The sequence below is a fragment of the Mobula hypostoma genome, chromosome 6 (assembly GCF_963921235.1).
Source record: "Mobula hypostoma chromosome 6, sMobHyp1.1, whole genome shotgun sequence".
NCBI lineage: Eukaryota > Metazoa > Chordata > Chondrichthyes > Myliobatiformes > Myliobatidae > Mobula > Mobula hypostoma.
In genome coordinates, this window is record NC_086102.1 from 94,898,696 (window position 1) to 94,912,649 (window position 13,954).

Genomic DNA, 13,954 nt, shown 5'->3' on the forward strand with positions numbered 1-13,954 from the left:
GATTAAAGAGGATGAGGTGCTTGCTGCCTTACAGCGAATAAAGGTAGATAAATCCCCCGGGCCTGACATGATACTTCCTTGGACCTTGAGAGAGACTAGTGTAGAAATTGCAGGGGCCCTGGCAGAAATATTTAAAATGTCCTTAGCCACGGGTGCGGTGCCAACAGATTAGAGGGTAGCTCATGTTGTTCCATTGTTTAGAAAAGGCTCCAAAGTAAACCAAGTAATTACAGGTCTGTGAGCCTGACATCAGTACCGTAGTAGGTAAATTATTAGAAGGTGTTCTGAGAGATCGGATTTACAAGTATTTGGACAGCTAATGGCTGATTAAGGATAGTCAGCATGGCTTTGTGTGTGGTAGATCGTGTTTAATGAATCTTGCAGAGTTTTTCGAGGAGGTTACCAAGAAAGTAGATGAAGGAAAGGCTGTGGATGTTGTCTGCATGGACTTTAGTAAGGCCCTTGACAAGGTCCCGCATGGGAGATTCGTTCAGAAGGTTCAGACACTAGGTATCCATGGGGAGGTTGTAAACTGGATTTGAAATTGGCTGTGTGGGAGAAGACAGAGAGTGGTAGTGGATGGTTGCTTCTCAGACTGGAGGCCTGTGAAGTGGTGTGCCTCAGGGATCTGTGCTGGGACCATTGTTGTTTGTTGTCTATATCAATGATCTAGATGATAATGTGGTAAATTGGATCAGCAAGTTTGCTGACTACACTAAGATTGGAGGCGTTGCGGGCAGTGAGGAAGGCTTTCAAAGCTTGCAGAGGGATCTGGACCAACTGGAAAAATGGGCCAGAAAATGGCAGTTGGAATTTAATGCAGACAAGTGTGAGGTGTTGCATTTTGGAAGGAGAAATCAAGTTAGGACATACATAGTAAATGGTCGGGCACTGAGGAGTGCGGAGGAACAAAGAAATCTGGGAGTTCAGATACATAATTCCCTGAAAGTGGCGTCACAGGTAGACAGGGTTGTAAAGACGGCCTTTAGCATCCTGGCATTCACAAATCAAAGTATTCAGCATAGGAGCTGGGATGTTATGGTGAGGTTGTATAAGACATTGGTGAGGCCAAATTTGGAGTATTGTGTACAGTTCTGGTCACCTAACTATAGGAAGGATATCAGTAAGATTGAAAGAGTGCAGAGAAGATTTACTAGGATGTTGCTGGGTCTTCATGAGTTGAGTTACGGGGAAGATTGAACAGATTAGGACTTTATTCCTTGGAGCGTAGAAGAATGAGAGGAAATTTGATAGAGGTTTACAAAATTATGGGGGGTATAGACAGAGTAAATGTGAATAGGCTCTTTCCACTTAGATTAGGAGAGATAAATGCGAGAGGACATGGCTTTAGGGTGAAAGGTGAAAGGTTTAGGGGAAACATTAGGGGGAACTTCTTCACTCAGAGAGTGGTGGGAGTGTGGAATGAGCTGCCATCTGATGTGGTAAATGTGGGCTCACTCTTAAGTTTTAAGAATAAATTGGATAGGTACATGGATGGGAGAGGTCTGGAGGGTTATGGACTAGATGCAGGTCAATGGGACTAGCGGAATAATGTTTCAGCACAGACTAGAAGGGCCGAATGGCCTGTTTTCTGTGCTGTAGTGTTCTATGGTTTTATGATTAAAACAGAGCTGGGCTGGAAGTTCACACTGATGAACTCCAGGACTACAAAAGAGAAGTGACATAACTGGTGGTTGTCACGTCTCTTGTCACTGGGTTTTGGACTGTTCATTATTGAGAGCAATGGGATTGTCTTCACTTGTGCCAGGAGATTGTGCTGATCTCAGGGTGGGGTCTGGCTTTGTGGCCACCTGCTCTTTAACCAACCTGTGCTCTGAGCCTCATACATCAAAGTTGCTGGTGAACGCAGCAGACCAAGCAGCATCTATAGGAAGAGGTGCAGTCGACGTTTCAGGCCGAGATCCTTCGTCAGGACGAAGGGTTTCGGCCTGAAACGTCGACTGCACCTCTTCCTATAGATGCTGCTTGGCCTGCTGCGTTCACCAGCAACTTTGAGGTATGTTGCTTGAATTTCCAGCATCTGCAGAATTCCTGTTGTTTGCGCTCTGAGCCTTGCAGTTTCACTCTAGATTGTCAGGAAATGTGATGTTGTGGTTTCTGTTTCAGTAACAGACTGAAGTACAGTAGTTCTCACAGGGAGAGCAGAAATGCCTAGTGAATTTGTACATATAGCAGCTTGAAATTGCCTCCCTGCTCTGCACGCTGTGCTGCTGAATGGTATTAATTCTAGCTGACATGCTCACCGAAGTCGTGATGAGACGAGAATGTCCTTTCTCAAATGCAGCTGAATTCCCAATGCTGGGCAACATTTCTGCTGCATTTGCTGGCAATGAGTGTTTCCTTCCTGAGGTGTCAGGGGCAGCACAGGAGTCTCACGTTACAGGTGGATTCCATAGTTCACCCTATGGGATGTGAACACTGGCTCCCAGCAGCTTCATTCTCAGGTACATCCTCGTATATCCTGGGACACATTATCAGTGATGCAGCCTGGGACATCGGGTGCTTCGGGTCTTCTAACATGTGACCCAGCCAGGGTTGTGTTCTAGCAGCATTGATCCACCCAGCAGCCTCTGTGATGGTCCTGATGGTTCTTTTCTTTGCAGCCAAGGCGAGAGTAGGTTCTGCACAGTGAAACCTCTACACCCCAATTTGATAGGCTGGCATCGTGCCCTCCACCCCTGTTTCTGGTACTGCTCTACCTCCTCCTGGTATTTGGCTTTCTTATGCTCAATTGTAGAAAGGTGGAAAGGCTCTCAATGACCAGAGATGGAACCACGTTGCACAAGCTCCTGGGATACAGAGAATTTTAGGGCTGATCCATCTGAAGTATTTGGAAGACTCAAAGGATCCAACATGGGACCTGTTTCCTCTGGTGGAGAAATCCAGTACACGAGGGCTTTGCAAATTAGATTGAAGTTGTGTTGAAGTGAAATCAGAAGCAATTTTTTACAAATCAGCTTTTCCATTATATCTATTTACACTTCCTTCCATGTGAAGGAAGCCAACATAATCAGGGGCTCTTCCTACCCCAGTCATTCTCTCTTCTCCCCTTTCTTTGTCGGCAGAAGATAACAAAAGTTTGAGGGCACATATCACCAGGCTGAAGGACAGCTCCTATCCCACTGTGATCAGGCTTGTGAACCAGTGCCATACCTGTCAATCTCTCGGTCTGCCTCGTCTTGGCCCTTGCACTTTCTATGTAACATAATTAGCTGCATTCTGTTTCTATTTTTGCTACTTCGATGTAATGACGTATGGAATGCTTTGCACTGTATCTTGGTTCATGTGACAATGCCAACTATTACCAGTCTCAATATCAATACAAAGGCTGGGAATTTTAGAACACTTTCTAGCTTAAGACACAGAAGTCAGCTGAAGTTTCCTGTACTAAGACTGGTCCACCATTTGTTAGCTCAGGGCAGTGGTGAATTGGGAGCAAAAGTTATTGGAGAGAGCTGAGGTATGGAGATGGAAGGAACTTACTCCCCTGGTCACCCTTACAGCAGGTTTTGCTGTAATGGAGGTGGAAGAAGTTCTAGGTTCTGCTCTGCTGACGGGAATGGTTTTCAGGTGTAAGGCTGAAAATGAACCCAAAGCAAGAACTCAGACCCACCCACCCTGCTGGAGAGTGGCAGAGTGTCTCACCTTCATATGGTAGCACCTCCACAATCCCATTAGTAGCACAATGCTATCAACGTTACCACCAGGGGACTGTTCTCCAGTGAACTGGGAAATGGGGTTCATTGCTGGAGTTAAGTGTCTATGATTAATGGATTATAGTCAGAGAGTACTTTACCAAGCCCAACATTATCCAGCAGACATCACCGACTGACCTGGGAATAGTATAGGGGTACTTGTCCTTACCAAATCCAACATTATCCAGCAGATATCACTGACTGACCTGGGGATAGTACAGGGGTACTTGTCCTTGCCATATCCAGCAGACATCACCATCACCGACTGACCTGGGGATAGTACAGGGGAGCCTGTCCGTACCAAATGCAATGTTATCCAGCAGAAATCACTATCACTGACTGACCTGGGGATAGTATAGTTCCAGGAGTGTGCTTATTGAACAAAATCCTGTCTCATCATTCAAGTTTCGGGAGCAAACAGGCAGCATTGATCAGAGAAACAAAAGCATGTTCAGCACTTTTTCCCGGTTCACCAATAAATGTGCAGGAGGGTGATGGATCACCTTGTAAAATGAAGCTAAAGTTCGCAGGACATCTGCCAGCATTTTCTAATCTGAGTTACGTTTAGCAATAAACCATATACTGTACATTCAGTAGCCACTTTATTAGATACAGAAGGACCTAATAAAGTGGCCGGTGAGTGTATGTTCATGGCCTTCTGCTGCTGTAGATCACGGTTCAGTGTGTTGTGCGTTCAGGGATGCTCTTCTACACACCACTGTTCTAACACGTGGTTATTTGAGTTACTGTCACCTTCCTGTCGGCTTGAAGCAGTCTGGTCAATCTCCTCTGACCTCTCTTATTAACAAGATGTTTTTACCCACAGAATTGCCACATATTGAATGTTCTATTCATTTTTTGACCATTCTCTGAGACTATTAGGCATGAGATTGCCAGGGGATCAGCAGTTTCTGAGACTACTCAACGGTCAAAGTCACTTGGATCACATTTCTTCCCTCATTCAGATGTTTGGTCTGAACAACAGCTGGAGCTCTTGACCATGCCTGCATGCTTTTGTACATTGAATTTCTGCCACATGATTGGCTTTTGCTTTAACGAGCAGGTGTACCTAATAAAGTGGCCACTGAGTATATATCCAGAGGAAGGGTGTCAGCCTGAAACACTGATGGTCCTTCTCCCTCCACAGATGCTGCCTAACCCGCTGAATTCCACCAGCAGATCATTTGTGCTCCAGATTCCAGCATCTGCAATCCCTTCTGTCTTCTGCAGTTAGCTGTGCCAAAATTTATAGCTGTTAGTGGCTAATACACTGGACAATTCTGTTTTAAATATAACAGGTTGGCTATTAATGATTGAAACTGTTGTTCCCCTCAGGAAAAAGATAACCTGCTGAGCTTGGAGAAGGTCTACTGTGAAAACACTGGGGGGACCAGACTTCCTATCAATCCAAACATACTCAAAGAGGTAATTAGAGTCTTTCACCTTTCCCAGCCTGTGAACTGCCCTTCTAACAGAATATTCTTTTGCAAATACTAGATATTTTAATGCTGCATTGAATGTGTGGTGTGAGTGATGCTTTCAATGTGTTATTCTGCCCTGATCTCGAGTTTGTTCCTCTGTACAACTTCCCACCGGGCAGAAGTGGTGCTTACGCTTAACGTCTTCTCTTCATTCCTCTCACTTCCTGCTCCCACACGGGCCTCAGCTACATCTGCCTTGGCATTGGCTCCATGGAGCATTGCATGTTCAAAGTCTGCTCTGGCACGATACCCCAACTCTTTCTCTGCTACATCAATGATTGCATTGGTGCTGTCTCCTACACGCATACAGAACTCAACAATTCTATGAATTTCGCTATCAACTTCCACCCGACACTCAAATTCAATTAGTCTACCTCCATCACCTACCTCGCCCGCCTAACCCCTTTCTTTATCTCTTTGTCTTCATCACAGGAGACAAACTATTAACCAACATTTACTACAAGCCCATAGACTCTCACAGCTACATTGAATAGACCACTTTACACCCTGTTTCCTGTAAGGATAATATTCCTTTCTCCCTGTTTCTCTGTCCTTGAGATGGGCTCTTCCACTCCAGGACACCTGAGCTGTCCTTTTTTTTTTCCCAGAAAGCAGGGTTCCAATCCCTAGTGTTATTGATGAAGGCCTCACCCCAACCTCCTCTATTTCTTGTGTTTCTATTCTTACCCCACCTCTGGCAGGATACCCTGGTCCTATCCTGCCAGAAGAAAATGCAGTCTCGACAGGTTGAGTGTGGATTCTTCTTGTTAGAGAATCTAGAATTAGGGTTATTGATCAAAAATAAGTGGTCGCAGATTTCAGACAGAGATGGGGCAGCTTTTTCCCTGAAGGTCATGAGTCTTTGGATATTGTTAATTGGGTATTAACAGTGGGAAAGTGGGTGAAAGGTTGCAAAAGGTGGACTGGTATTGCGAGTACAGTCAGACAGAATCTTGTTGAATGTTAGAGGCAGGCTTGAAGGTTCCTGCACCTGATGTTAATGTACAAGGTAGAATATCAAACTGTACAGCACAGAAGCAGACACTTCAGCTCCTGGTGCCATGCTGAACTGATCTCTTCTTCCTGTATATGACCATTTCCTGCATATTCATCTACCTGTTTAATCACCACAATCGTACCCGCCTCCACCACTGACCCTGGCAATACAGTCCAGGCACCCACCGCTCTCTCTGTAAAAGTACTTGTCCTGAACATCTCCCTTAAGCTTTCCCTCTGTTACCTTAAATGCATGCTCTCTAGTATTTAACATTTCTGCACTGGGATAAAGATCCTAACTGTCCATCTGTTCCTTTTGTAATTTCATAACCTCCTATCGGGACTCCCCACTGCCCTTGACGTTCTAAAGACATCACCAAGCGGTGGAGCAGGCTGGAAGCACTGTGGCAGTTCGAGGTGTGGGTGACTGAAGCTGCCTGGCACCCTTCTGTGTTTGCTTGGCTGCTGCAGGGACAGATCGGACGGAGGAGTATGGCCACACCTCCTCCATCCTGTGCTTCCCTCTTCACTTGGTAATCCGTGGCAGCCCTCAAGTTAATGTACTAGCACAGAGTCTTAACTCCAAAGTTAAACTGATCTCCTTCCACCCCAAGGATATGTTGGGATGTGGCAACTTGACCATCTTCTCCTGCCACTGAGGATAACACTCCACCATGTCCCCCAACAGTAGTTCCCAGTTCAGAGCATTTGCTCCTGTACGGCAGGACACAGGTATAACGAAGAACAGCAGCAGCCCGCCGACAGAGAACATACAATATACTGTAAACTGCAAAATTATACCAGACGGTGGAAAAAATAACTGCAAAAGCAACAATATAAAGAAACACACAATCAAGGACAGGTGCAATGTTGTTGTAAGACCTGGTCCAGAGTGTGGCTGAGGTGGGCTTCCTATGGATAATGAGTCCCACTCCCATGAAACCAGGCTGCCCCATTCTCCATCCCCACGCTGCTGTCCCTATAGCCTGCCTCTCTGACACTTGATACTGGTTCCCAAAGCCAGCAGGCTTCCCTGGGCATTGAGTCCCAGTCTCACATCACTGGGTTCACCCTGAGGAGCACAGCCGATATTATTCCTCTGAACCACGCTACATAACAGTCACACTCTCCGGTGTGCAAACTGTATTAGAGTACAGTCACACTCTCCGGTGTGCAAACTGTATTAGATTACAGCCACACTCTCCGGTGTGCAAACTGTATTAGATTACAGTCACACTCTCCGGTGTGCAAACTGTATTAGATTACTGTCACACTCTCCTGTGTGCAAACTGTATTAGATTACAGTCACACTCTCCGGTGTGCAAACTGTATTAGATTACAGTCACACTCTCCGGTGTGCAAACTGTGTTAGATTACTGTCACACTCTCGGGTGTGCAAACTGCATTAGATTACAGTCACACTCTCCGGTGTGCAAACTGTATTAGATTACTGTCACACTCTCGGGTGTGCAAACTGTATTAGATTACAGTCACACTCTCGGGTGTGCAAACTGTATTAGATTACCATCACTCTCTCGGGTGTGCAAACTGTATTAGATTACAGTCACACTCTCCGGTGTGCAAACTGTATTAGATTACAGTCACACTCTCGGGTGTGCAAACTGTATTAGATTACAGTCACACTCTCGGGTGTGCAAACTGTATTAGATTACTGTCACACTCTCGGGTGTGCAAACTGTATTAGATTACAGTCACACTCTCTGGTGTGCAAACTGTATTAGATTACAGCCACACTCTCGGGTGTGCAAACTGTATTAGATTACAGTCACACTCTCGGATGTGTAAACTGTATTAGATTACAGTCACACTCTTGGAGTGTAAATTGCACAACATTACCCACACACTGTTAGAAGTGTAAACCAGACTACATTACAATCACACTGTCAGTGTAAACTGCGCAACATTACAGTCACACTTTCGGGTGTGTCAACTGCCCCCATCACTGTAATCCAATTGCATTTGTTTCACCCCTTTTACGTCCATCGTCGCTCCCCACTCCATCACCTTTCCCCTTTCCATCACCTCTTCCCTCTCCATCGTCTCTCCCCTCTCCATCGTCTCTCCCCACTCCATCACCTCTCCCCACTGCATCGTCTCTCCCCTCTCCATCACCTCTCCCCACTCCATCGTCTCTCCCCACTCCATCAGCTCTCCCCACTCCATCAGCTCTCCCCACTCCATCACCTCTCCCCTCTCCATCACCTCTCCCCACTCCATCACCTCTCCCCAATCCATCACCTCCCCACTCCATCGTCTCTCCCCTCTCCATCGTCTCGCCCCACTCCATCGTCTCTCCCCTATCCATCGTCTCTCCCCACTCCATCATCTCTCCCCACTCCATCATCTCTCCCCACTCCATCACCTTTCCCCTCTCCATCACCTCTTCCCTCTCCATCGTCTCTCCCCTCTCCATCGTCTCTCCCCACTCCATCACCTCTCCCCACTGCATCGTCTCTCCCCTCTCCATCACCTCTCCCCACTCCATCGTCTCTCCCCTCTCCATCGTCTCTCCCCACTCCATCAGCTCTCCCCACTCCATCACCTCTCCCCTCTCCATCGTCTCTCCCCTCTCCATCACCTCTCCCCACTCCATCACCTCTCCCCACTCCATCGTCTCTCCCCACTCCATCACCTCTCCCCTCTCCATCGTCTCTCACTTCTCCCCACTCCATCGTCTCTCCCCACTCCATCACCTCTCCCCACTCCATCACCTCTCCCCAATCCATCACCTCCCCACTCCGTCGTCTCTCCCCTCTCCATCGTCTCGCCCCACTCCATCATCTCTCCCCTCTCCACTCCATCGTCTCTCCCCACTCCATCGTCTCTCCCCACTCCATCACCTCTCCCCTCTCCATCGTCTCTCCCCACTCCATCACCTCTCCCCTCTCCATCACCTCTCCCCACTCCATCACCTCTCCCCAATCCATCACCTCCCCAATCCATCGTCTCTCCCCTCTCCATCATCTCTCCCCACTCCATCGTCTCGCCCCTATCCATCGTCTCTCCCCACTCCATCATCTCTCCCCACTCCATCATCTCTCCCCACTCCATCACCTTTCCCCTCTCCATCACCTCTTCCCTCTCCATCGTCTCTCCCCTCTCCATCGTCTCTCCCCACTCCATCACCTCTCCCCACTCCATCACCTCTCCCCACTGCATCGTCTCTCCCCTCTCCATCACCTCTCCCCACTCCATCATCTCTCCCCTCTCCATCGTCTCTCCCCACTCCATCAGCTCTCCCCACTCCATCACCTCTCCCCTCTCCATCGTCTCTCCCCTCTCCATCACCTCTCCCCACTCCATCACCTCTCCCCACTCCATCGTCTCTCCCCACTCCATCACCTCTCCCCTCTCCATCGTCTCTCACCTCTCCCCACTCCATCGTCTCTCCCCTCTCCATCACCTCTCTCCACTCCATCACCTCTCCCCACTCCATCGTCTCTCCTCACTCCATCGTCTCTCCTCACTCCATCGTCTCTCCCCACTCCATCACCTCTCCCCTCTCCATCGTCTCCCCCCGATCCATCGTCTCTCCCCACTCCATCGTCTCTCCCCACTCCATCACCTCTCCACACTCCATCGTCTCTCCCCACTCCATCGTTTCTCCCCTCTCCATCATCTCTCCCCACTCCATCACCTCTCCCCTCTCCATCGTCTCTCCCCTCACCATCACCTCACCCCACACCAACGGCTCTCCCCACTCCAGCACCTCTCCCCTCTCCATCACCTCTCCCCACTCCATCACCTCTCCCCTATCCATCACCTCCCCACTCCATCGTCTCTCCCCTCTCCATCGTCTCGCCCCACTCCATCGTCTCTCCCCTATCCATCGTCTCTCCCCACTCCATCATCTCTCCCCACTCCATCATCTCTCCCCACTCCATCACCTTTCCCCTCTCCATCACCTCTTCCCTCTCCATCGTCTCTCCCCTCTCCATCATCTCTCCCCACTCCATCACCTCTCCCCACTGCATCGTCTCTCCCCTCTCCATCACCTCTCCCCACTCCATCGTCTCTCCCCTCTCCATCGTCTCTCCCCACTCCATCAGCTCTCCCCACTCCATCACCTCTCCCCTCTCCATCACCTCTCCCCACTCCATCACCTCTCCCCAATCCATCACCTCCCCACTCCATCGTCTCTCCCCTCTCCATCGTCTCTCCCCACTCCATCATCTCTCCCCACTCCATCATCTCTCCCCACTCCATCACCTTTCCCCTCTCCATCACCTCTTCCCTCTCCATCGTCTCTCCCCTCTCCATCGTCTCTCCCCACTCCATCACCTCTCCCCACTGCATCGTCTCTCCCCTCTCCATCACCTCTCCCCACTCCATCGTCTCTCCCCTCTCCATCGTCTCTCCCCACTCCATCAGCTCTCCCCACTCCATCACCTCTCCCCTCTCCATCGTCTCTCCCCTCTCCATCACCTCTCCCCACTCCATCAGCTCTCCCCACTCCATCATCTCTCCCCACTCCATCACCTCTCCCCACTCCATCACCTCTCCCCACTCCATCATCTCTCCCCACTCCATCACCTCTCCCCACTCCATCACCTCTCCCCTCTCCATCACCTCTCCCCACTCCATCACCTCTCCACACTCCATCGTCTCTCCCCACTCCATCGTCTCTCCCCTCTCCATCGTCTCTCCCCACTCCATCACCTCTCCCCTCTCCATCACCTCTCCCCACTCCATCGTCTCTCCCCTCTCCATCACCTCTCCCCACTCCATCATCTCTCCCCACTCCATCACCTCTCCCCACTCCATCATCTCTCCCCACTCCATCGTCTCTCCCCTCTCCATCACCTCTCCCCACTCCATCATCTTTCCCACTCCCATCACCTCTCCCCAGTCCATCACCTCTCCCTTCTCCATCGTCTCTCCCCTCTCCATCGTCTCTCCCCTCTCCATCACCTCTCCCCTCTCCCTCATCGCTCCCCTCTCCGTCTCTCCCCACTCCATCACCTCTCCCCACTCCATCGTCTCTCCCCTCTCCATCGTCTCTCCCCACTCGATCACATCTCCCCACTCCATCGTCTCTCCCCTCTCCATTGTTTCTCCCCACTCCATCACCTCTCCCCACTCCATCGTCTCTCCCCTCTCCATCGTCTCTCCCCACTCCATCGTCTCTCCCCTCATATTCCATGGGGAGAACGTACAGACTCCTTCCAGAACAGCACCGTAATTCAACTCCGAACTCTGGAACGCCGGGAGCTGTCATACCGTTATCCAAACCGCATCGTACTGTGACATCCTCCCACCCCCTCACCCCCCTCTCCCTCTCTCTCAGACCCCCTCCCTCTGCCTCCCCCCTCCCCCCACTCCCTGTCGCTGTGATCTCCCCTGCTGTATCCGCCACTTGCAGCCTCTGTATTTTGTGCCTTTGAACGTTGGACTTCTCCTTTGCCAGGACTATGTGACTGTGAGGCAGATCAGTGAGTTGTACAGCGCTGGCTGCCCTGGTGTGTGGCTGGGCCGAGCTGCCGATGAGACCGTCCGTCGGCAAACAGGGACATGTCACTCTCAGGAGGTCGGTTCTCTTCGTCGGTTGTGCCACCTTTTGCCTGACTGGGATTGGAATTTAATGGATGGTAGTCACGAGAGACACGACACTGCAGCAGTCCCTCTGCCCTTGCCGAACATAAGCCCTCACTACCTGCTCCTCATCTGCCCCCCGTAGGGTTAATCTCCAGCCCGCACCAGGAGCCCCCTCCGCCCCACCCGTGTTGAACAAGTTTTGGCACTGTGGTGTCAGTGGTAAGAGGGCTCTGCATTGAGTCTCCCCTTTGTGGAACTACTCTGCCCATGGTGTGGGGCAATGGGACCCTGACGCCCTGAGCAACCCGCCCCAGCCTGAGGCAGAGGCTCCTTCCCTACCTGCCCCGGGGGGATGAGCCCACCAGTTACGAGGAGCCAAGTTATTTAACAGATCCTGAGCTTGGGTGAGATTCAGTCCTTGGGCTGTTTCTCCTGGCTCGCTCACTGCCTGGGCGGGGTGTCTCACTCCGGTCTCCAGCACACACAGTGGCACGTGAGGACCCGTCTACAGTGAATCAGCCCAGGCCATGGTAGCTCGTGCCTGGGACAGGATGTCAGTCCTGTGGCTTTGAGTTTACAACTGGCCTGTGATGTAAGAAGCCAGACTCCCTGTGGGACACCGCTGTTTGACAAGCCCCCTTTTCTGTGCTGCTGTCTCATTTTTTACAGTGAGGGAGCAGAGGTAGTGTAGGAGACCATTTGACCCATTGATCCTCTGCCAGCCATCAGTCATATTCCCCCGTCTCCCATTCTCCTTCAGATACCCGTCGAACGACCAGTGCCATCTGTCTCTGCTGTGCGACGGTGACTGTACCCACTGTGTCGTCCGTCTCTGGTGAGAAACGGTGACTGTACCCACTGTGTCGTTCGTCCCTGCTGTGAGACGGAGACTGTACCCTGGGTCGTCCGTCTCTGGCGTGAGACCGAGACCTACCCACTGTGTCGTCCGTCCCTGCTGTGAGACCGTGACCTACCCACTGTGTCGTCCGTCCCTGCTGTGAGACCCTGACCGCACCCACAGTGTCGTCCGTCCCTGCTGTGAGACGGTGACCGCACCCACTGGGTCGTCCGTCTCTGGTGAGAAACGGTGACTGTACCCACTGTGTGGTTCGTCCCTGCTGTGAGACGGAGACTGTACCCTGGGTCGTCCGTCTCTGGCGTGAGACCGAGACCTACCCACTGTGTCGTCCGTCTCTGACGTGAGACCGTGACCTACCCACAGTGTCGTCCGTCCCTGCTGTGAGACCGTGACCGCACCCACTGGGTCGTCGGTCTCTGGTGAGAAACGGTGACTGTACCCACTGTGTCGTTCGTCCCTGCTGTGAGACGGAGACTGTACCCTGGGTCGTCCGTCTCTGGCGTGAGACCGAGACCTACCCACTGTGTTGTCCGTCCCTGCTGTGAGACCGTGACCTACCCACTGTGTCGTCCGTCCCTGCTGTGAGACCCTGACCGCACCCACAGTGTCGTCCGTCCCTGCTGTGAGACCGTAACCGCACCCACTGGGTCGTCCGTCTCTGACGTGAGACCGTGACCGTACTCACTGGGTCGTCCGTCCCTGCTGTGAGACAGTGACTGTACCCACTGGGTCGTCTGTCTCTGACGTGAGACCGTGACCACACCCACTGTGTTGTCCGTCCCTGCTGTGAGACCCTGACCGCACCCACAGTGTCATCCGTCCCTGCTGTGAGACCGTGACCGCACCCACTGGGTCGTCCGTCTCTGACGTGAGACCGTGACCGTACTCACTGGGTCGTCCGTCCCTGCTGTGAGACAGTGACCGTACCCACTGGGTCGTCTGTCTCTGACGTGAGACCGTGACCACACCCACTGGGTCGTCCGTCCCTGCTGTGAGACCGTGACCGTACCCACCGTGTCGCCCGTCCACGGTGTGAGACGGTGACTGTACCCACTGGGTCGTCTGTCCCTGCTGTGAGACGGTGACCGCACCCACTGGGTCGTCCGTCTCTGGTCTGAGACCGTGACCGTACCCACTGTGTCGCCCGACCACGGTGTGAGACGGTGACTGTACCCACTGGGTCGTCCGTCCCTGCTGTGAGACGGTGACCGCACCCACTGGGTCGTCCGTCCCTGCCATGAGACCGTGACCGCACCCACTGGGTCGTCCGTCCCTGCTGTGAGACCGTGACCGTACCCACTGGGTCGTCCGTCTCTGCTGTGAGACGGTGACGGTACCCACTGGGT

General features: G+C 51.5%; 1 protein-coding gene across 7 annotated transcripts in view; it reads left to right on the forward strand.

Annotated features, from left to right (window-relative positions):
- The window catches only part of LOC134348215 (pleckstrin homology-like domain family B member 2), a 308,822-nt gene that overhangs the window by 174,804 nt on the left and 120,064 nt on the right, over positions 1 to 13,954 (forward strand). For all 7 annotated transcript variants that reach the window (XM_063051250.1, XM_063051252.1, XM_063051253.1 and 4 more), the window contains one exon: positions 5,052 to 5,141. In XM_063051250.1, coding sequence (XP_062907320.1) covers positions 5,052 to 5,141 — 90 coding nt within the window. The remainder of the gene's footprint in view (positions 1 to 5,051; positions 5,142 to 13,954) is intronic.